At 34.0% G+C, this 25,988-nt stretch overlaps 1 protein-coding gene across 1 annotated transcript; it reads right to left on the minus strand.

Annotated features, from left to right (window-relative positions):
* Positions 1–611: 611 nt before the first annotated feature.
* On the minus strand, positions 612–25,697 carry LOC149424684 (protein FAN-like). Its single transcript, XM_089630937.1, has 13 exons — positions 25,565–25,697; positions 24,846–25,455; positions 24,540–24,611; positions 22,053–22,255; positions 19,756–19,999; positions 17,345–17,467; positions 16,101–16,362; positions 14,603–15,065; positions 13,274–13,362; positions 11,372–11,519; positions 9,002–9,200; positions 6,946–7,090; positions 612–5,773 (listed from the first exon to the last, which is right to left on the minus strand). The coding sequence occupies exons 1-13, from the start codon at positions 25,576–25,578 to the stop codon at positions 5,673–5,675; spliced, it is 2,673 nt and encodes an 890-aa protein (XP_089487063.1). The 5' UTR covers positions 25,579–25,697; the 3' UTR covers positions 612–5,672.
* Positions 25,698–25,988: the final 291 nt, after the last annotated feature.

Here is a 25,988-nt window from a genome sequence, read left to right on the forward strand (position 1 = left end):
AATTTGAGAATGTAAGTATAAAAAGCCATGGGGGCAGTTTTACTATTTATGTGACATGCGTCAAAATATAATTGCTGAAATGTCTGTGAATATATACACGTAATGCCAAACAGTCAAGTTAAAACAAGACTTTTTACGTTTCAACAATACTTCACCTCTTCAAGCTCCTGTGCAACTCTCAAGCGGTGTAAATAAGATAGTTTTAAACACCCAGGGCCGGTCCTATGCGGGCGCAATTGGAGCACTCCGCTCCGGGCGCTGAATTGTCAAGGCGCCAAGTTGCTGATAATATCTAACACATCGCCCTTGGGATTATTTTTCACAAAAATATCGCTACACAAAAATACAAATCATCCGAACATTATCGATTAGAGTACCTAGGCCGTACCTGGAAACACTAACTCAGTTTCAGGAACCTAGAGCTTCGGGATTTGAGCATTTAGAAGGGAGCTTGAAGCTTTGAGCAAAGGCACCTGTCAGGAATAGATTCCGCAATGTACACTTTTTGGAAGCTAAGCAGATTGCGTAATAATCAAGACTATATTAATGGAAATTATAACAAGGCAGATTTTTACTATTCAAATTTATTTATTATTTAAAAATATATTCACACAAAAAATTAATGAGCGCTTGGGGTCTTTTGACTTCCGATGCGAAGATGTAGGATTTTTTGAGACAAGGGAAAATGCGCTTTATTGCCAAACAAACAGAAGTGAAAGTCATCAAAATTAATGTATCAATTTGTAAGCATTAAATTATGAAGATATTTGAGAATAATAATAAAATTTAATCCACTCCGTTGTTTTGGGTGCAACGGTCAAACTGCTAGTATCTTATATTATTTGTAGAATCAGAAACTTAATTACGTAAAATAACAGGAATATCAAAAGACAAACAATATTACTATACAAATCAGTCTTAACATTATCATCTCAAAAAATCATGTCACATTCTGGGTAGCTAAGCACAGTCAATTGATAAAGGCTTTATCGATAATGTCGGTAACTTGTCATCGTTCCCGAGCTAGACTGTAGATCACCAATGAACAAACAACATTTCACAAAGACCAAGTGATCTGAATTCATTCAATGAGTACTGTACTGTCAGATCACCAAACACAGCTGAAGCCATTTCAAGCAACGTTTCAATTCTGAATGGTGGTATTTCGCCAGGGCGATACTGAGAGTATCTTTCTGTCTGGAATGTACTGCAAATATACTAGATATTACTATACTGTACACTCTCGTCCAGGCCGTCGCCCAGTGGAAATAAAATTTTAGTATGTACCATGTTGTTATTTAACCAAGCAGGGACAATATCAAAGTACAATCTTTGGTTTGGTATATCCAATGCGTGTATGCTAATTAATACTTATTATGCATTAATTAGCATACACATGTTAGGTGTTAAGTGTTAGGTTAGGTTAAATTAGGTAAGCAATTCTTCAAATTGGGTATATTAATTGGAATGTATGATATGGAAAAAGTGATTGCGAGGCAAAGATTTTCAAAACTAAAAATTAACTTCTAGCTCAACTAAACTTGGGGGTGGATATTGATGGAGTTCATATCAATAAACTTAAGATATTTCTTTTGATTATTGTACTGGAATACATCGATCATACGTCACTATTTATTACTTCCGCATTTATAGAGCAAAAAAAAATAGCAATTTTAAAATGGGTTCCATGGTAACTCAACAAAATGACAATTTAACACAACATAGTGATACAAAGTCATTAAAAGCGATGAAAAAAAACTAACATATAAACCTAACCTACTTAATCTACACTCAGCATCACAAAAATCGCACATCTTCGAAAATAAGATTCCAGCGTAAGTTTCCCCGAGCCAATACATCTAACCCAAACAAAATTAATATCAATTGAAAGTACATTTAACAACCACTTATTAGTGGCACAAGTGAAAACACCACTGCTGACGAAGCCGCTCAAGTGGTGACCCTACTGCAATCAGGGATGCGACAGCGTGATGTTGCTCAGCAACTTAACTTGAGCCGTTTTTCCGTTCAATTGGTTTCAAGAGACTGGTGGCTTCATCCGGAAGCGTGGATCAGGGCGCCAGCGTTGCACACCCGAAAGAGACAATCGCTTTATTGTCTCATAAGATTTTGCAATAGGTGCGATATTTTTTACGCCGAGTATAGTTTTTGTTTCATCACTTTTCATGAATGCATCACTTCTTAAAGATGGGTTGAATTGTCATTTTGGTGAGTTAACCGGTGACCTATAAAACGATGAAATTAAACGACAACTAACCCATTCCCGAAATTAAATTCCCTTTCTATAAAAAGTTATGAACTAGGTACCTGCTTAAGATAATTTAAAAAAATGTATCAAGAGATCGTGTAGATTCAACAAATACATTTAGAATCATAATTATATTGTCGTTGGGTGGTTAAAACCACCAAATTATTATTTTGCTTAAAACACATTATTCGTGCGTATTATGTATCCTAACAATGAGTCATAAGTTTTAACTTATTTATTAAATATTGTTTAGTATTATGTACTATAGAGTCAGCTGTTGACTGAAGTCTGATATTTAACATACTATCACAAAAATCAATTTGATTGAAATTTTTAAACAAACTTCATTTTAACTGCCTTATTTAATCTTCTTATTATTATTTGTCTTATTCGCCTGCCCTGATGATGAACACTGTAAACACTGTCCGAAGCTTCGGCTAAAGAAGGAGAAAATGCAACACGGTATAATTACAGAAAAATTTCATCACAATGTTTCATCTTTGTGGCCATGAAAATCTCAAATCAAAAATTTCGGTCTTCTTCCTGTTTCACTGGCTATTAAAATGCAGTTTTAATATACCCCATTAAATAATCTCATTTTAAAGACGTGTCTCTTATGGTGACCGGGTATATCATCAAAATGACAATTCAACACACCTCTGCACACACTAGGTTAAATAGGTTACAAAGGTAACTATTAAACCTAGTTTATGTTTTATCACTTTTAATGACTCTTATATCACTTGTTAAAGGTGTGTTGAATTTTCATTTTGATGAAATATCATAAAACCGTCTCTTATATCTGGTTTTATATGAATTTCTGAAAGCTTGGGTTTAATATGAAATGAACCATTCTTAAACTCTGGTCATCTATTTAAAATATAATCAAAACAGAACAACAACAAAAAATTGGTTAAAAAGTCCGTGAAAGCAAAATAAATCTTTGAAGGAGTTAAAAATATCACAAGAATATTTATTAAATCGCGGGGTAATTACTACATAAAATATGTATTTGTGGCATACAACATGTACGCCCGTGTAATGCCACAACAGGTATTATGTGTGGGCGATATAGAGGTATGGTTTTGATATATACGGACGAGGAAATAAAGGTATGTTTTTGTGGTATCACAGTGTCATTATTTTGGTAGTCAGTGTAGTTGTGTCGGTGTGCATCGTAATGGGATGCATGTAGGTCACATCACAGCAGGTGGAGACTTCTAATGGTGATGTTGGTGGTGAAGATCGCGGGTCTTCCAGGTCCCCCAGTGCCATGTGGTTCGGTCCTCGACGCCATGCGGGCAGAGTGGACCTCGACAGTGGACACGCGGCAAACGCACGGCGGGCATGGTGACTTGTGACCTGAAACTGAAAGCCGGATCCGGGAGCAGGCCCGCGGTGCGGCTTGCGACGTGCGTGTCGCCAGTAGCGATTGTAGCTCAGTTGCTGCGGCTGAGAGCAAATGCGTACTAGACTGACTGTGAGCGCAGTGGTGGAGTTTATAAAGAAGCACGCGTCTAGTAGGGCCACACGGAGAATTCTAGAACTTGCAGGTAGACCGGTGCGCTTTCCTCGTGAATCTGGAAGCTTTCAGGTATAATGCATGCTGGCCATACTGGAAATCTCGAAGATTAGAGACTGTGCTGCGCTGAGAATGGCTCGTATTATTATAGTAGTGTGTCGTTACAGTTTTGTGTGCAACTCGAAAAAGCCGTCAGAGTTACCTAGTTGAAGTAATTACCCCACGATATTATAAATTGACTAAAAACTAATAATATTATATGCACATTTGGCTTTATTTGTATAATATAATATGCATTTTACTTTCACAGGCGATCCTTCGGAAAAATCACATATAAAATATTATTCAATACAACACATTATTATAAAATTTAGTACATAGCGATACAACTTTCTTACAATGACAAAAATCACGACTTAAGATTATCGCCACATCAGAAATATAATTATTATTGTTTTTAAATAATAAATTTCATGCTCAAAATTAATGTACATATTAACAGTCATAAGAGGAACTAATTTGTGAAGAAATTATTTTTTAAATCCACAGATTATTGTATCCACAAAATCTACACTTAACTAAATTAATTATTTAATTTTCGCACAGACAAAGTAACAGCTTCCACGGTAAAGTGAAATTTGACTTATCAAGAGAATATGGGTACACAACAATATATTGTCGCCGCAACCAAATAATTAAATAATCATTTTATTCTGGGCATACAAAGATGCGGCTGGTCTGGGTGTTGTTGAGATAACTTAGGCTGAGAATACATGGACTGCTACAAGCAGTCGATATCTACAGCTTCAAGCAATGCTACATAGTTCTCATAGAAAAAAAAAAATTAAAAAATGACATGGCAATCTGCATATTTCGAAAATCAACCACCTTTAGCAGTCCATGTATTTTCAATTATACAATAATTGCTTTATAGTTGTCGTAAAGAGCCTCGATATGTAAACAAATTTTAAAAAAACTCCAATTTAGTATGAAAGGGTAAAAGTACCTACTTTTAGTTATTTTTTTGTAATGAAAAGTTTGATGGCTTCAACCATTGTAAATTTATAGGCATAAATCTTTGGCATGACCAGAGACAACAGGACACTGTAATATATTATAATGATTTCCATTTGAGTACATATCTCCATCTTTAACCACTCAGAACATTAGAATGTCAAAAGACGTAAATATGATAATAGCGGTCAAGACATTAGAACGTCTTTTCACGTAAGCGCGCGAGATTTTACAAAAATCGATTTATTTCCATCACTAGTATACGGATTGCCATGATTTAAAAAACAGAGTATCGATAATGAATAACACTACGCGTCTGTATTCAAGAATATCTATGGAACGTAGAGGTGCATTATCTAAGCCGATTGGATCTGTCATCTTGTTCGTTCATAATTTATTGCGTTTCTAAATAATTTATTAAAAATATTTTAGTTTGGACGGTTAATATTTTGAGGTGACTAATAGTTTTTAATTATATTTCTTCAATATATGAAGTGTTATTTCTTTATAGTACATTTTTCACGGCTTTGAAATAATGGTCAGCGATTTTTACATATTTTTGACGTTTTCATAAAATGTATATTTAGAAACGCAAATATTTACGTATTACAACACAATGCGATAGTGGATTTCATAATCTTTCCAAAAATTTTTTTAGAATGAGGCTACGTTTCCCAAAACGTGAGTTATGAAGCTTTTAGCAAAACTCGTAAATAACACAAAAATTATCAGGTTTTGACAGTTCTCAAAGGAACACACAGTAAATAAAAGTCTTTGTCTGAGAGGTTAACTTAAAACTCAAATCATCATAAGTAAAATTTAAATCAACACAATGAATTATGTAGTGAGAGCATGGGATTCTTGTATTTAGTCATCTGCCACTGTGTCCCAAACCTTGACATGACGGTCATCTCCTCCAGTGACGATGAAGGTAGAGGCAGCACTAATGGCTATGCTGTTGACAGCCGCTGGAAAAGAAATAATAAAAAAAACTAAATAGATTCAGAAGGAAAATGTATGAATTTCATAGGAAAAAGTCTCAGACAAAATTAACAGTTTTTTTCAGAAATCGTACTGAATTTATTTTCCCTTTCTTAAAATAAAATACATAAATGGATGTTTTCTGTGACTCTTCACAAATAATCATGTAATCCCAATCAACCTTATTATTCAAACCAGCTGATAGTCACTGCTATTTAGTACTTACATACATTTATGGCGTGTTGACGCAACAATCTTCCTTTAAAATTGTCCTTGATATTTTCCCATCCTATTACCTACAAGTACCTGTCATTATCCGACAATACCCACGTTTGTGTGACATTTACAACAATAAACTTAACTGTCAAATCAGTTTATTGATGAAGCCAGTGTGATGAACATCTCTTTGTGATCATCTCCTGTGAGTGAACCAACATCAACATCGTTGACGAACATCAAAGGGGTAAGTCGGATTCCTTCCTTACTCCCTCCTGTTCACCATCTCTAACCATCGTTGTGTCAACTTCAAGTTCACAATTAATTTTACAGTCCATTCTTGATTCGCCTTGCGATTACATGGCGTTTATCATAATCATATTTTTTAATAACAATATAGGTTTATTAAATATTGGTTACGCCATTACACATTATACATCAATTTATACACACATCTCAAGCATACATATGTACATACATGCGACCACTGTACTGATATAATATTGTTGTTCCCTGTCCTACCTTCATTCTATTCCCTCACCTTTTCTATGCACAATGAGTTGCTTTTGTAAGCAACACAAGGTTATTGTTAACCTGCACTGTTTCGTCTATGAACCGCTCCCGCGCGCGATCTTATCATAGCTTAACCGCTGGCTGAAACATATTTATGAACTGCTTTATCTGCATACATTCTACATCCGCAGACGTCTCGTGCCAAACCACTTTGTGTTCAGTGCCACCGCTGTGATACCTGAGGAGGATAGACAGGAAGAAAACGAGTGCCCTTTTTCTAATGGTGAGTCCTTCCTTATCCATACAACATATTATTGTCTTACGTGCAGTGGTAATTACTCTAACATTCAAGGTCCTTCAACAAACATTTTTTACACTCCTTAGAAACATACCATAACATCTTTTACACACCAGGTATTGTTGAACATACCTGCGTGTACTTTGACTTGTACAATCTGAGCGACAGTTTGTAAATTCCACAGGAATAGAGATCCGTTTGCTCCTCCCAGACAGAGCAGCCTATCGCCATCCCATGCCAAACATGATAAACCTTCCGTCATGGTTTTACTGAAAACCTGTATGAAAATAAACAAAATATATAAACTGCTACATAAATAAAGTAAACCAATGGCGTTACAAAATATATAGACGCACTGTAGAAACCTCAAGTGGCAAGCAAAAAGTACGTCAATTGTAGTGCTTTTGATTTCGTAGTTTTAGTACAAGCGTTTTAATTACTCGGAAAACACTAGTAAAAGCCAAGGAACAACATTTCATTTGTAAATACAAGCAAATTACTTTTTTTTAGATTATTTGCAAATTGTCGTTGCTTTATTATGGCACCGCACTGACTTATCACTCGAAACCTCAAAAACCATAAAGCACCCAGGCTTGTAACTTTAGTCGGCTTTGAGATAGTATTCGATGCAACTTTTGAATACAAAAACGCCACCCGTTCTTCTAGTTTATTTCGTTCATACACATAACACCTTTTTTAATGTTTATCTTATTTATTTATTTATTAAACGCCCTTAGGGATTTTACAGACATAATATAGTTAAAATAATGCATAAATTTAATACCTAAGTACATTTTGCACTTCCAGAGTCTTAACTCTGCTTGGAAGTCATACAATATATTAAAGCGAACTTGCATTGGAATATTGTTGAGCTAAATATATCTACAACATCGGAGTAAATGTTTCCCAAATTTTGGATTCGTCTCGCGGCGCGTAATACTGCGAAGTTGTAGAAAAATTGTTACAATAGGTACTAGTAGCTACTGTCTTGTAACTGTCCTGCCAGGAACATGGAACGCAATTAAATGAAGCAACTCAGGGGTATTCAATGACGAATTAATAATTTTAAACAAACACATCAAATCGCAAATAATTCTTCATTCGGATAATTTTAATAAATTTAATGAATAAAGAAGGTAGCCGTAATTTAGGCATTCTCTAGGAATAGTAATTCTAAAATTTACATATCTTAAGAATTTATTTTGGATTCTTTCAATGGTGTGTGAACTTCATAATATATACAATGTTTTGATAGTTTAGATATTGTGAAAATCATTAGATAATCTCAAAATAAATCTTTGTCACACATGAGCAACGTTTGAATTAAGAATTTACTGGAAACGAGTGATTCTTATTGCACCATTTTATCTTAATTTTGTGAGACAATAACAGGTCTAGCTATATTGTAACATCATTGAAGTAAACAGTACTCTACTCTGGCCATGTTTTTCCCTCCATACACATCTGTCAAAACAGCATTATTTGATTTTGTTTATTATAGCTTTGAAAATAGAATGCATTTGAAATAAAAATAAAAAATAAAAACAGATCCCTATCCCATTTTTCCGCAAATCCATATTTTCATGATGAAGAAATTCAATTAAAGTTTGAATATCTACTCGAGTGATTGCGTTAATAATTCGAATACCAGTCCAGCGACCATGTTTTCCGAGCGTTCGATTTGAAAATTTCCCGCCCTCATTAAAATAATCATACCTCCGAATTTTAATATGGAGACATATAACCCGATTACCGTGCTATATAGCTAATGAATCTAACTGTATTTTACTGTTTTTCCCATATTTTTAGAATTTATAAATAAAATATTAAAAAATCGTAAACTTTAATATAAATGCGGGAATTCTGCGTGTTAGTTCCTTCCCATGGTACGTGGTAGATCAACTTATAATAATTTCAATTTAAGTATGTTGTCTATGGCCTACTTGATAATCACAGATACAAATATATATTAGAAGACTCAATTTTTTTATGAAAGGTAGATAAATTTGATACAATATGGCAAACTTTCACATTTTGCAAACATGCCATTCAATATGTGCCCAAAATCGTTTGAGTGGCTAAATGTAAACAGAAGTGAACATACAGCTTGACCTACCTACTTAAATTTGCAGTCAGCTGAAATGTTAAGTGTATCAAGCTGTACATTGCAGAAAGTAATAATTAATACCTGAGAGTTAGTAGAGATATCTGTCACTCTAAATTCTCCATCAATACTGCATGTGACCAGCCTCTTGTCATCTGATATGAAACAAGCGCCGGTGACAGAATTTGTGTGCGGTGGCAAAGTGTTCCTAAATGCCTTTGTCTCCAGATTCCACATCATCACTTCTCCATCATCAGTGCCAGAAATCAGAGTACTCCCAGACCTTCAAAAATAACAACATGATAGTCAATCAGATATAAACAAATGGATTGTAGCTCGATATCCTGGTATCCTCGCAGAGGAGCTTGTAAACCTCCCTTCATGGTCTAATTTAAACTCACTTTTATTTTCTAAAATGTAACAACGCTTGAATTTTATTACCTTTAACCCAGCGTGAATGAGGTGAGAAATTGTTGAAGTGGCCGAAACTTTGTTGCCGAATTTTTGATAATATAATTTTGTATTAAGTATTTTTTTTTACTTGGGATATTAAAAATAGTATCAATTACAATATGAGGATGATGGAGGAGATGGGGACTTCAGGGAACCAAGGAGGAGAGATGAGACCCGGGAAGACACATTTTGGAACCAGAAGCCATAGCCTCATAGCTAATGACTGAGTGAACTTTACAACAATAACATTCAATGACAGCTGTCGTGTTTTTATTTCACTCTTGAAATATCTCAAAATAAAATAAAAAATTCTAGCTAAAATCTAAATATCTATATTTTAATAGCTTTAATAGTGAAGTGAAGTTATACTAATTAATATTTCGTGCCAAAATGACTACACGAGCAACTGCAAAAACACTAAATACTATGGACACCCAACTCCTCCAACTTCTTGACAAAAAGTTTGAAGAATTTAAGGTACAATTTCTGGAAATCATCAGAAACGAGTATAAAGAAGAAATCGAGGAATTAAAAAATAAAATATTAACTCTAGAAAAAAAAATTGATACAAAAAAAAACAACAACCTTGAAAAAACTCTGGAACAAAACGCCGTAATACAAAGTGAATTTAAAGAATTACAAAAACAATTGGATGCTAACGAACAACACGCACGCATTAATAACATAGAGATCATTGGGATTCCAGAAAAAAAACAAGAGAACCTGACGGAGATTATCAAAAGGATCTATTCAGAATTAAATATAGTAAGCGACGACATTGAATACGCCACCCGAGTCACCCCCAAGGAGAAGATTGAAGGAAGACCGCGGAATATTATAGTAAAACTAAAGGGCAGGAAACAGAAAGACGAAATCATAGCAGCAATCCGGACAAGAAGGGGCCTAACAGCAGAGGATATTAACTTTAATGGAAAACAACGGATCTATATAAATGAACATTTAACTCATAAAAACAAAGTACTCTACAAAAAGGTCAGAGAGTTTACCAAAATTAATAAATTCAAATTCTGTTGGATCAAAAATTATAAAATTTATGTAAGACTTAATGAAAACACAAATCACCATTGCATAAATAATTATAATGATCTAGAAAAACTAAAAACATACAATATTTCCATCAACTAACTTTCCAGCAACTTTATATTAACTGCACTATACACTTAATACAATGGAATCTTTAGAATTATACTATCAAAACTTAAGAGGTCTCAGAACCAAGACACATATTTTTCTTCAAAATGTATTATTAAACAACTATGACATTATATGTCTCAGTGAAACATGGCTTAACAATTCAATCTTTAATGAGAAACTTTTCGATCCACGGTACCATATTTACAGACGAGATAGAGATTATCATAACCTCAATCAAAATGGTTATGGTTATGATATGATTTATATGCACAATATTGTTTGTATTCTTATGGTTACCAATGTATCGATAATCTTTTATTTTATATAAATTTTAGTTTTTTTTCCCCTTTATTTTTATTTTTGTTGTATTATTTTGTTCTATTATTTTATACAATTCTTTTATTTTATATAATTATAACTTCACATTTCTCATAAATTTAATTATTTCTTCTAATGCTGTCTTACGTAAAATCACAAGGAGGAAATCCGTAATTGGTTTTATTTTGGCTATTTTACTTTTGTACAATCTGTAAAAATGTAAACTGTTGATTTTCCCAAAAATGAATAAAAAAAAAAAAAATTAAAAAAAAATAAATAAAATAAAATAAAAAAAAGTGACCGGGATACTGTTAAAGGAATTAGGTAAAATAGGATATAGCAAAATGTCTCCGCTCTATAATAAAACAATATAGTACTAGTCACGGGAGGATGGCATTCCGAGGGTCAAGGTGTGTACAGATGAGAATAAAATAACAAATAAAGGAAGGTATATTAAACTAAATTATTTATAAAATGAAAGCAAATAGATTGACACTGAATCAGAGCAGGAATTTTATGAACTTTTACCTGTTGAGAGCAAGGCAGGTGATTTTGGAATCATGATCTAGTTCGGTCTTCAACCCTTGCAGAGGCCTAAAAGTACCTTTGCCGAAGCCTGTTAGAGATCCCCATACCCTCACGGCACAATCCCAACCACCAGACACCAAGACACCATCTTAAAAGCAAAATTTCATACACAATTATCATTGAAGAACATTGGCGTTTTTCTCTAAAGTGCGTTAGTCCAGTAAACCCCTATTAAAAAGATGAGAAAATATGACAAACTTGCATTATAATAATATTAGAACTTTATAAACAGCATGCCATTAAAATTCCTCCTTTAGAATCCACGCGACCGAACAACCTGATGTACCCATGTTATGCATTATAGAATCAGTACAAAAATCAACATAATCAACCTGATGGTGAAATCCGATAACCTATAACAAAATAAGACAATGTTTGTGCTCTGCCATAGTACAATGTTTGATGCCACGTGTCCTCTGGAGTTAGACGAGCATGTCACCAAGATTGGTCGAGCCCTAAACCCGCGCCAGCAGCTGGACCTTGCACTTAAATGCGTGTTGTTATTTTAATTTACAGTAGTTGGAAGTAAACTTTTGTACATTTTTATTTTCTTGTTCCTCCATTTTTTCCAATTTCTCCAAATGTTGCTTAATGGCATTTGTAAATCTAATAATAAATTAGATTTTAATGCAGTTTGCTTTTGTCTTCGTATTCAAAATTCAACCTTTTTTAGATTTAGATTATTGTCTTAAGTCGCTAGCTATGCAATATATGTTGTTGCGCTTTCTCTAGTTTCGTTTCGGCTTTCAACTTTCAGCAGTTGCATTTATTCATTCGTCGCAGTTATTCTTGTTAGGTTTTTAAGAGTGGAAGATACTCTCAGCATCATCCTGGTGTAACACCACCATTGAAACGTTGCTTGAAATGGCCGTGTTTGGTGACTAGATTTGAATAGCCAGCAACTAAACCCCCACCTTCCTCTTCTCTCCCTTACTTCCTTCAGTCTTACAACACACCCCAATTGGGGATGCCATAGACCATAGTCTCAATGGCTCCAGATGGTTGGGAGCAGTTGAGACTCTTTTGCGGTACTCAAATTTTAAAAAAAATATATATTCTAAGGATGTGTTGTTTCACGAAATTTGAACAATTCAACAATTTTCATAGTTGATTTTCAAGTTCAATTACTATATCATTATTGGCCAGGGACTTCACAAAACTGAAATAATAACAGAACTTAAATAGAACCTTCACAGAACTTGAAAATCATCTTTGAAATTTGACTAATTGTTCATATTCTATGAAACAACTCGTCCTTAATATTAAACCTTGGTGAAATACAGTTTTGTCTTCATAAACAAAATAATATAAGTTCATCTAAAATGGGGCTTGAAATTAAATATGAGGTAACTCTGTAATACTTAGGGCGGGTTGTTTCGGAGAATTTGAACAATTCATCAAATTTCAACGTTCATTTTCAAGTTCTGTGAAAGATTTTTCAATTCTGTTTTTATTTCAGTTTTGTCAAGCAACTAGCCTACAATGATATAATAACAGAACTTGAATAGGACTTACACAGAACCAGAAAATGAACATTGAAATTTGATGAATTGTCCAAATTCTCCGAAACAACCCGTCCTTAAACTTTAATTTTACAAAATAGGTATATATCTAAATACATTATCTTCCTTTTAATTTATGAACCCCCCGTGAAAATATCAATTGTAAACTTATGTCATATTATTAAAATACTGGATGATATGTTTCCGAACCATTCATTTTTTCTTCATTCTCAATTTTTTTGCAATTTCTGTCACTACAAAGTAGGTAACAAAACTCATTATAAGCGTAGTATGTACAGCAAACTGGTTCTACTTTACTAAAAATAACTCATTAATTTACCTTTGGAAGACCAAATCAAACAGCTTACGGAATCATCATGTGCTCTGAAGCTGTCCACAACTCGGCCATATTCCAAGTCGTACATGACTCTGAAAAAATAAAGCTTTATAAAATTGTGTACAAAAAAAAAATTCAACCAATGAATATTATGACATAGTACTCCAAAACTTGAATAAAAAAAATGTATATTATGGAATGTAACATACAGTCAAAATGAATTGAATAACGTAAAATTCCTCAGTACAATGAATTCAAATAAAGATGACAACAGGAAAAAAATTTGTACAAGCGGATCATTTTTAAGAGGTCTCGTTTGAAAATATTTGTGCACACCGATAGCATCTATCGAATGTTTCAAAAAAGTTTTTCATACTACATAATTTAGAACACCCTCTCGCGGTCCCCTCTTACCCCGCAAGTGCCCAAAGATATTGGGTAGCGACGTCAACCATTTCCGATTAAATTTAGACTCGCGATTCAATTCGACAAATGTTTTTTGTTTCATCTAATTCCTAACAAAAACTAAACTCCCATTGAAAGTATAAACTATAATTACTTAATGCAAAAATTAAATTTATTAAAATTCTCAGATCGAAGAATTATATCCGACTTAATATTTATGTTCAAAATTGTAAATGGCAGTGTAGACAGCCTTGATTTAATAAACTTCATTGAATTTCATGTACCCATAAGAGCTACTCATTCTAAAACCCTGTTTAATTGTAACAATTCCAAGACTGAGCATTTCAAACTAGCTTGTACCTAGATTACATGAAGTTAGTAATAGGTACGCAGATGTAGTGGATCTGTTTAACTGCTCAGAAGCTAGGTACAAAAAGGCTTTACCATCATATCTTCTAAATCATTACTAATACAATGTAAGTCTACTCTTACTTGTTGATAATATTTTGTATATACTTGTATCTCCTTCTAGTATTAATTTTATTCTTTCTGTCGTCATTTTATGATCAAATGCCACAGTTAATTGTTATTCCGTGACATGAATTATGATGTATGGTATATTTATCCCGTTGATATTCGATAAATACATAAATTATGTATTGTTAAATAATTTTTTCATCCATCGAGTACACCACTACAAAAGCAAGGGTCTCTATAAAATGATTTACCTGTAACTCTACAATTGCACATATTATAAAATATAAAAGATATTATATCAATATTTACAAAAAGGTTTCCTGTGCACAAAATATTTACAAAACATTGAAACAAATTTGTGTATGCACACACAATGTTTTTGCTGTCGTGGCCAATGAAAAACATGTTATAAATACATGTAGTGGGCAAGAGACCAGGCTTTAGACCTACATATTATTGTCCCACGATCCAACGATGATTGTATTATCGTCCATCTGCACACAAGAACTGAGACACATTGTTCCGATGCTCACACTCCGAGTTTGCCGTTTCTCTTCCAGGCAATAGACCTTCAACAAGGCATCTTTCCCCGCAGAAATAACTCTCTTTCCATCTTCAGAAATCAACACACAGCTTACGCCTTCCCGGTGAGAATGAAAGGATGCGCTTTCTTTGATATTTGTTATATTGCATTTGGTTTTGTGAATTATTTCATTGATTTGTTCTTGCATTTGTAAATGATCATCTAGAGGTCTTCTGACTGTTTGTAGAATTCTTCTGACATGCGGCTTCCTGAATATTTGCTTGGGTATCTGTCCAAACTCCATTATTTGAACTTCTAACGCATGTTTTTCATTCATGTCGGCTATGTCGTCTAGATTAACGGCTCCTTCGTAACAGAGATGGAAGAATACTGGAATAGAAACAGAAAAACTATTTTAGTTGCATAAAAAACATAAACATCATTAACTTCTTGATAGCTGATGCTAAAATTTTCGCATTGAGCCAGCTGATTCTATTTTCGTAATAACTTATTTGTTTTTTGCAAAATTATGAACTTCTTAAACGAGTTTCACTGTACAGATTTTGTAAAAGAGAGACAAAAGGAAACTTAAATGAAGATTTACGACAAAATAACAAATAAAATTATCATAGACAACAAAGAAATAGAGGAAGTAGAGGAAATCAAATACTTGGGCATTATAATAGACAATCGACTCAAATTTTACTCTAAGTTTGAATTATTAGCTAAGAAAATGGAAAAAGGGGTAAATTTTTAAAGAATAATAAGGAATAAATTAGATGTAATTCCAAGTAAATTAGTTTATAATAGTATAGTAGCATCACATTAAAATTACTGCTCTAGTGTCCTTTTTGCTGTAGAAATGAGATCCCTGAGGCGTATGTGTGGTAAAACCATGTATGATCGTGTGAGAAATGTGGAGATCCGCAAAGAGTGCAAGGCTGATGTAAGTTTAATGCAAGAGATCAAGAAAGGGACGCTTAGATGGGCATGTAGACCGAATGAGCAGTGAAAAAAGGAGTGTAAGGAGAATATACGATGCAAATGTGAATGGTAGCAGAAGCCGGGGACGCCCGAGGAAGACATGGCACGACCAAGTAAATCAGATACTTGAGTCGGGCCATGTCAAGAGTCAGAATAATAAAAGAGTATGTATGAGACGATGTATGAATGTGAATGAGGCAAAGAGTGTGTGCCAAGACCAAGTTGTTTGGCGGTCCGTCCTCTCTGCCTACCCCTGCGGAGAAAAGGCGTGATGGTTATTGTCTTTTTTTGTGCAATAAAACACAGATAACTAAATAAAAACATATTATAAAAATAGAATAGAAGATAACTAAAAATAAAAAAAAAAAGCTGGATGCCAGACGGCCAGACGAGAAAAGAAAATATGGTTTTATATAAGGGTACAAATCAAATGATGATTACCGTTATCTGCCTTCTCCGCTTCAAGTCCCGTCTGCTTATAGCCAAAGATGAGATCAATCCAGTGGTGCAGGTTCTGGGACACATAGGGGGACTCGAGTGCCTGGCGCATGGTCTGCACCAGGTGCAGCGGAGAGGCGGCCCACGGGGGCAGGTGCACATCGTCCACCCGCGTGCCATCATGCCGGTGCCCAAACTGGATACCGTACTTGTTCACAAGGAAATCTCCACCACCTTCCAAATCGTAAAACTCCGGAATAGACTCCTAGAAAGTAATGATATGAATTCATTTTCCTACAATTTGCCATCTTGTAAAATTTCTTTCTAATGTTTTTTTTTTAGTTAGTTTAGTCAATTAGTCAAAAAAACATTAGCCTTGGGCCAGCATGAATTGCGAGCTTGTTTTACAACCTCTTTAACCTTTAATAATAATAATAATAATAATTGGATAATTTGTAGAGCGCCGTTTTTGTGAAAAATCACCTCAAGGGCGCTGTACAATTTATTTCCTAGGATCTACAAATAAATAAATAACAAATTATAACAAATCTTTCCCATACAAAATTCAAAAACTTCTACCCGCCCCCAAGATGAGACGACAGCATTACTATAATATGAACATTAGAGAAAAAAATAAAATAAATAAATAAAAAAAAATAATAATATTAACATTATAAACATTAACACTTACAAACTCATTTTGAAAATAAGACTACGTGCATATTTAAGTCATACATAATAATACATGCATTTTTTATTGTGTGTGCCGCACAAGAGTCCCCAACTACTCCCAACCGTCTAGAGCCAGTGAGACTATGGCATCCACAATTGGGGTATGTTGTGAGGCTGAAGGTAGTAGCGAGGGGAAGGAGATGGGTAAGAGGAAGATGGTGAGATACCTGGCTATTCAGATCTGGTCACTAAACACGGTCAAAGCCATTTCAAGCAACGTTTCGATTCTGAATGGTGGTCTTAGACCAGGCCGTTACTGAAAGTATCTACCATTCTGGAATGTGCCGCAAATATATTTATTTTAAATGAATAAATTGTGAAATAACAAAAATTAATCAAAAATAAACTTTACTTTGTGCACAGGATTTGAACCCACGTCCTCCGGATTTGTAGCCAAGGATTGTAACCACTCAATCACGGAGGTCGTCAAATTTAAACAAGAAATTAGAAAAACATATTTTCAGGAATGGCTAGAATATAAGGCTAGTATAGTGTAACATATGCTTCGAAATTACCTTAAAATCAGACATGTTGTTTAAACAGTTGCGATAGACATCCGATAAAACATTGAACATTCTGTCGGGATGATTGAATCTTCCGTTCTGAAGGCACAGCATGTAGTGCGGACACCTTCGGACCTGGAAAACCAAATTATGTAAATGAAATTCATGAAACTTCTTACCATACAATCATTAAAATATTTTACTAAAAATGATGTTCTGATACGCCCGTTATAGAATAGTTCCCATGAACACTTAGGCCATAGGCCCATTGTGCTATCACCCATTTTACCTCATTCCTTTAACATCACCAGGTCCCTTTTATAAAGTTCACCAGGGTTGTCATTGGATATGTGGCTATGCCTTCCCCACAAAGGAAGAGAGCCTCATCTCTCCTCTCCATTCCCCTTTGGTTCCCTAAAGGCCCCACGATGGAAGAGGACTTCGTCTCTCCTCTCCACTCCTCCTTGGTTCCCTAAGGCCCCATGATAGAAGAGTCCACTCCCCCTTGGTTCCCTGAAGGCCCCACGAGGGAAAAGGGTCTCGTCTCTCCTCTCCATACCTCCTTGGTTCTCTGAAGGCCCCACGACAGAGGAGCCCACTCCCCATTGGTTCCCTGAAGGCCCCACGAGGGAAGAGGGAGTTTTCGAATGGTCCAATTTTTGTCCCACGATTATCTATGGAAATAGAAGGTCTACTCCAGCAGAGCCCCGAGTGCTGGGATAAGGTCTAAATACTCCAAGATGCGACCCTGTTTCTCAGAGACACCGTTTGTTACACTGTTCCCCAAGTCATTCAGCCTGAGCACGGCAGCTCACACATTAGCTTGGAATGGCTATTGCAAGTTGTGTTTCCACTTCAAATTCGAGATAATATATGTAGACGATTTCAGTATGCAAATTAAATGAGCAATTATTAGTTACAGCACATACATATGTGTGACTTCTGTTGAGTCACTCACCGGCTCCTATGACAGTCATGTGACTGCCGCAATAAATTATTTAATCTACAATTATTACTAGTCATTTAGCCAGGAATTAATATATTTATTGATAGTTTTCAAACAGATATTGATAATAACACTTTCATCTTTGTCAAAAATGCTTACACAAAACCAAATCAACAATACAAAATTTTATTACAGATAAGAATTAAAAGCCATGTGTCTAAATGCAAATTAGTTTCTTGCTTGTAATAAGACTTTTTAAAATTAAATATCATTCTGTAGAAGTATATTGTTATAAGAAATCAATACCACTGTAACCGCCTTTATCTATGAATAAATTATAAACATAATGTACTATTTACACTTTTATTTCGTAAGATTATTTTTCCTCTGATATTTAAATGGTTGCATGAGGATTATATGGCCAACAGCTTAACCCATCGAGCGTCTGGCATATTCTGTCAGAAATATTTCCATTTTGCAATGAAATCCAAGTAAATTGAGTATTTCTGAACGCATCCGAAAACTATTTTCGAAAGATGATGAAATATGCTTTCAAAATTTACTATTAGAAATAAACGAGAAATTTTAAAAATGAAATTTAAAAAACATAAAGAAATTTTAAAGCCCCTGTGGTAAGCGTTCAAAGATGGTTTGAAAGAAACATGACTCATTTCAAATAGAGCAAAAATCTCTCGACAAGTGCTTAAATTGCATTTAAAGATACCCTGAATTTTTTCATGCCGCATAAAATAACAAAAGATGTTTTTAATAATTTTTCAGAGCTTACTTTAAGATTTTTTTCTGTGGAGGGAATTTCATATAATTAATGTTTCGGCATAACAAATGTTATAGATATTATCTCAAAAAATAACATAATTTTTTGGGAACTTAAAAACTTAAAGAATTAACGAGTACGCAGTGTACGCAATAGTGTCTCGTGTCGTCTCACGCAAATTCATAATTCGAATGGCAGTGCTGCAGTACTGCCGCGCATGTACCGTGATGTTACACGCTTTTCGGCTGACTGTAAATATCAATGTTTTAAGGATTAGTTAGTTAGTTAAAATACATAAACTTTTATGAGTTTGTCTCATTGTCTCAGTTAGATCCGCAAACGAAACAAATCAACTCTACTGCTGTCGATGTACGGTGTACTACGCAAAAGGGAATAATAAATCCAATGTAGGGGTTAAAATTTCATTTATCCATATATAATGTGACATGAACTTCTTGACTCTAATGTAAAATCGGCTGTTACAGCAGTATTACATTTCTGCAACGATATCTATACCAAGCACTAATCACTGAAAGAGATTTGTTGTATTTTTCTTGCTTAATGTTTATTTATCAACTTGCTACATTCCACACAACGGATTTCTCGCCACAACACAAAAAAACATGGTTTTAGAAATCTTTTGGAAAATAAGTCTTGATATTTTTAGTTAAGAAATAAAAGTCAATATAAAATGACACTTACTAGATAAAACAAAACTAAACCTGGAGCAGAGTAGTGAGATCCGTACAGAAACTTAGGTGGAGCCATCTCTTCATATCGGTCCTTCAATCTTTGCAGCCTGTCTTGGCTCAGCGCCCCTATTGGCTTCTTTAAGTCTCGGTAAATCTTCACATCGTCCAAATTAAGTTCTGCAGAGGAATAATCATTGATGACCCATGGGAAAACGGGATATTGGGTTAAATCATTCTTTGTGCGGTCAGCCAAGCTGTAAAAAAGTTTTTAAAAAACATTTTAAAAACTATGACTTGATATAAAATAAATATTTATGGATGCTGCTGGAATTAATACTGTAAACATTTAATTAAATTATCTACAATGACAGAAAATTAAGTTAAAAAATTTAATTAATTGATTAATTAATCCTGAACTATGCGCGGTATCTGGAAATATGCAGTACAAGCGGGAAACTGGTGAATCTACGTCACATTTGTAGTCGTTTTTACATTTTTGATTTGATCTTTCGTTTTCGAGTAAATGGAGTCTGAAGTTAGAATTTTTTAAATCATTGCCAGGGGGTTAATATAAGCTGTTTAACCTACTGGCGGGCATGCCCGAGCGAGTAACACGGCCAGGCGCACGCCGCACTGCGTGTGATTTATCAAAAATGCAATATTTTCATCAAAATGTTGTCATATGGAAAATTAAAGTTTAAGACGGGTAAAGTTGTTTTGTATAATTCACATGTATTTCGACAATCATAAAATAGAATGTAATGTCATAAAACGAAATACAGAATGCAAAAACTTCTGTGATGAAAAAAAAATAACAAAGAACAGAAATACATTGGATACTCTAACAGCATAACTGAAATTAAGTAAAAATGGAATAAGTAGTATATTTGAACAGTAGGAGTATACTTTCATTTTTTTTAGTTCATTCTTCAGCCTCATTTTCAACAGAATTCGCTGTGGGAATGGAGGTTTGGCAAACTATTTCCCGAACAGAATGATTTTTGCAAATGTGCTTGACCCATTTCAGACTGCGGATGAAAAAGGCGTAAGATGTCATCTTCACTTATAAAAAATGAACTTGCAAAAATAAACAACAAAATTTTATTCATGTAAAATAAAAATATAACAAAAATGTAATTTTTCTGAAGTTTTTTAGACACGAGAAAGTGGTTGACTAAAATGAAAATAAACAGTAAAAAGTGGACGGTAATACAAATTATACTTACATGTCAGGAACATCAGGTAATAATATTATTATGAGCGGGAGCGACACCCTCTTCACTCGGTGATCAGATCAAAGAAAAAAGTTTTTTGAGTTCTACATATGATGCAGATGCACCAGATTCCCGGATGTACTACGAGTTTCCGGACACCGTATACAAAATCATTTAATAAGCATATCAAACTACATGCCAAAAAATAGCTGATGTAATTCTGTAGAAAATACTTACTTCCTCTTAGGCTAGCTTTAGACTTGTAAGTTTTTTCGTAAATTTACGACTTCTAGCCAATGGGCATATTGCATTTTAAAAATCCAATATGCCCATTGGCTAGAAGTCGTAAATTTACGAAAAAACTTACAAGTCTAAAGCTAGCCTTACAGAAATTAAATAAAAATATTCCAAACAAAATCACTTAAATTATAAAAATTCTGTCTATATCTATATATTTTTATATTATACAAGCTTTTACTCGATTGGTCCCGTCTGAACAATTTCCAATATGAAGTGGAAAATACACACAAGTTGTTTAAAATAAATTGTGCTGTAGGCATGGACTACATTTGCTTATTTAATTATCATAGTATTGATTAACAATCAATTGAATGACATGTTATTGAATCGAAAGTCATATGTATGTACATATCTCTTCATTCGATATTTTATAATAAACCATATTCTAAAACTTCTGGTAATTGTTTGGTTTCGGTTGCCTCCTTGTACTTTTTAAAATATCTGCTCAGAAGATTCTTATTTCTGAGCACAAATTGCCTCCTGTTTTATATTATGTTTTTAGTTTTAATATACTTCTTTTGTCCTGTCCTGCAGTTATTGGTATTCTAAGTTTTGTCATCACTTTGAATAAACTGTATATTTAGTGTTATAATATTAGATCTGTATTGGGTAAGGAACACTGTAGGAATAATTTTAAGAACATGACCACTAATACTAAATTACCGTTTTTAAGTTTGTTATAGTTAAACGCACTTGAAGTGAAATGACACTAAACTGCGCTATATAAATGCCATGTTATTATTATTCAATAATTTGGTGAATAAGAGCAAAAAACATATTTAATATCCCTTACCAGTTCAGATACAGAAGGTAATCATAGTTGGACAGTACTCCATTCTGCCATTGCATAGTCATTTCATTCTGTTCCATGTTATCTAGTTTGAGTTTGGGCAATTCTTTTATTTTGAAATAGAGTTCATCTCTGTCCTCCTGGTTGCGCATGGCGAGGTAGATATGCGGAATTGCTGAATTATTGTCATTGTAAATCTCAAGGCCCTAAAAATACAACAAAAATTTGATATAAATGAAGATACAGCCACCTTAATCAGAATATCAAGCGGAATATTTTATAAAAAGATTTGTGAATTTATTCAGAAGTTTCTGGTATTTTTACTTTTATTAGTAAAAAAGAAGTGTTAACATATATTTTTTTTAATTATTAAAATTTTGAATGCAAACATAAAAATATATTTAAAAAAATGGCTCACCTTAAGTTTTTTCGTTTACACACTGAACTAAAATTACTGATAAAAAAAAAAAAACACACATTTTATTAGACAAATGTATTATAAACGTTATTGTCACCTCACTTTTAATGTTGTATCATACAATTTGTTTTTTACAAAGTTTCATAAATTGCAATCGGAACCTTTGGTTTCATAGAGGAGCACATTTTAATTAATCTGTAGTTAACTTCTAGATTTGAATATAAAGCGTAGTGTTTTCTCTTTCTACAAAACCACGAGTTGTTCCCAAAAGCGAACAAATTGACCCTACGGGTAATACCTGTTTGTTTGCAAAACTGAAGAAATTAGCCTGAGGGGTCAAATAAAAGAAAATTAGAAACATACTGCTTTAGATATGAGGTCTACTGTTCACAGAACTACTAGTTGTGGTATTATGAATTAGAAACATACTGCTTTAGACGCGAGGTCTACTGTTCACATAACTACTAGTTGTGGCATCATGAATTAGAAACATACTGCTTTAGACGCGAGATCTACTGTTCACATAACTACTAGTTGTGGCATCATGAATTAGAAACATACTGCTTTAGACGCGAGATCTACTGTTCACATAACTACTAGTTGTGGCATCATGAATTAGAAACATACTGCTTTAGACGCGAGATCTACTGTTCACATAACTACTAGTTGTGGCATCATGAATTAGAAACATACTGCTTTAGACGCGAGATCTACTGTTCACATAACTACTAGTTGTGGCATCATGAATTAGAAACATACTGCTTTAGACGCGAGATCTACTGTTCACATAACTACTAGTTGTGGCATCATGAATTAGAAACATACTGCTTTAGATGCGAGGTCTACTGTTCACAGAACTACTAGTTGTGGCATCACGAATTAGAAACATACTTATTTATTTTATTTTTTATTTATTTATACAGGGTGTCCGGAAACTCGTAGTACAAGCGGGAAACTGGTGAATCTACATCACATTTGGAGTCGATTTTGTAGTATATATTTTTTTTATTTGAGCTTTCGTTATCGAGTAAATCGAGTTTAAAGTTGATTTTTTTTTTTTTTTTTTAATCAAATTCTTATAAATTATTACTGAAGATCAAAGTACCCAACTAATTAAAACTATTTGAAAGTAAAACAAATGAAGAAACTCGGATTTGAAGCATTATTTTGAAATCACCCTTCATTTAACCCGGTGTAATCATAAAATATTTCTGCTCTGCAGGGTTAAAACATCTGTTATTCAACCCTAAACACCAGAAAAAACTTTAACCCTAAAATAGCCGAAAAATATTTTTTTTTGGTTTTTTTTTTTTTTTTAAAAAAATGCTCAAATCAAAAAACTTTATGTTTTTTTGGGTTCCCCATGTGGTGTAGATTCTCCAGTTTCCCGCTTGTACTACGAGTTTCCGGACACCGTGTATATAATTTGTACATTTATTTATAACAATTACAGGTAATAAAGCCTAAGACGTTATAATTGTACCATTTATGCAGTGTATATGCAATGCCAAAAATCTCGCAAATGCGCTATAGGACTGCTTTAGACGCGAGGTCTACTGTTCATATAACTACTAGTTGTGGCATCATGAATTAGAAACATACTGCTTTAGACGCGAGGTCTACTGTTCACATAACTACTAGTTGTGGCATCATGAATTAGAAACATACTGCTTTAGACGCGAGATCTACTGTTCACATAACTACTAGTTGTGGCATCATGAATTAGAAACATACTGCTTTAGAAGCGAGGTCTACTGTTCATAGAACTACTAGTTGTGGCATCATGAATTAGAAACATACTGCTTTAGACGCGAGGTCTACTGTTCACATAACTACTAGTTGTGGCATCATGAATTAGAAACATACTGCTTTAGACGCGAGGTCTACTGTTCACATAACTACTAGTTGTGGCATCATGAATTAGAAACATACTGCTTTAGATGCGAGGTCTACTGTTCACAGAACTACTAGTTGTGGTATTATGAATTAGAAATAGGAACTTCAGCCCATAAAATCGAATTGTAACAGATTTCACATGAAACCTTTTATGAAAGTAACACAACACCACTTACGATTTGCCTTAATAAGAATCTTCGTTTGAATATCCTTTTCATATCACATATTTTTATTTTGAGCACAGGATTCTGAAATCAAAAAATAATGATTGCACATCAATAAAAATAAACTTGATAATAATATATATATTTCATGGACAATGAAATCTGGGTTTTGTAAACTGTGTTGGAATCTCATTGGAATCATTATGTATTATGCAGTAAATATGTATCATGTAAAAGCCCATCAGGGCGTTTAAATTAGTAAATAATAATAATTCTCAAAATGGCAGAATATCTTGCGTTTCACATGTTTTGACTTACAGGTTCTATATTGTTGCAAGGCTGGAAGAACAGTGTATTTGATGTCAGTACAACTTTCCCGGGATTCTGAACGAGTGGCGTCACACGGTCTGCATTAATTTCCAGAATAATCTTATCATAGAGATCATCGAGCCACAGCGGATCAAACCTCATTCGGGAATAGCGCGAGTGTGAGATGGTGGCCACCATGCTGTTCTGCTCGCAGGCGTGCAGGGAGGACGCCCTCTTCAGTTGATTCATCTGCTGAGTACAATCGGCGATCGAAGCATAATTTAAAAGAAATAAAAATTCATTATCCTCTATTTTAAATTTGTAAGGTGCAATTATATTGCCTTCCAGCATCTCCGCATACTGCTTACACTTGACAGTTATAATATTATTCGTATTGCAGTTGACATTCTCTTCCCATTGACATATCATAGTGCACTCTTTGTATTGTATTTTTATCAAAGGTTTCACGCGATCTTTCGGCTCGAACACTAGCGATTTAGAACATAGTTTTAGGCGACCAGTTTGCTTTTCTTGTATTTTAGAGGATTCCTTCATCAGCCAAACCGCAGAATAGTCTTCAAAATAAATTTCCCCCGGCTCCAGAAGCAACATAGAAAACCTGAAACATGACTCATTGAATTGTGCAATGTTTTGTAATTGCAAAATGCATCTAAAACTAAACAACGTAATGCTCTATTTAACAATATCTTCAATAAATAAATACTGACCTTTCTTTGTCCATTTTAAGTTTTATAAATCAAAATGTGAATAAAATTTCTAAAACTATAATATCAAAATACTATTCAACAATAACATTCAGGCAATGCTAGCTTCAAATCTGTCAAGCAAATAACGTTCCACTCCGCACTCTACTGTCAAGTAAACGTCACTTCGGTACTATTCTTTTTGTTTATTTTGAAGATTGGGGTAGGTTTGGATAATAAACGACACTGGGGGCATTCACTTTCTATAATTTCTAATATACAGCGAAATTTCGTGTTATTTACAAATAATGCTGAAGACGGAACTGAATTCATGAAAAATATCTTATATTCAAAATGTTGATATTTTAGGAGAATCTCGCTGGCCTGCTGATAATCTTGTGACGTCAAGGTTCATAAAATGATTGGCGTAGCAATATGCGTGGTACCT

This window comes from Hesperophylax consimilis, chromosome 4 (genome assembly GCF_061612785.1).
Source record: "Hesperophylax consimilis isolate HC1 chromosome 4, BYU_Hcon_1.0, whole genome shotgun sequence".
In the NCBI taxonomy this organism is placed as follows: domain Eukaryota; kingdom Metazoa; phylum Arthropoda; class Insecta; order Trichoptera; family Limnephilidae; genus Hesperophylax; species Hesperophylax consimilis.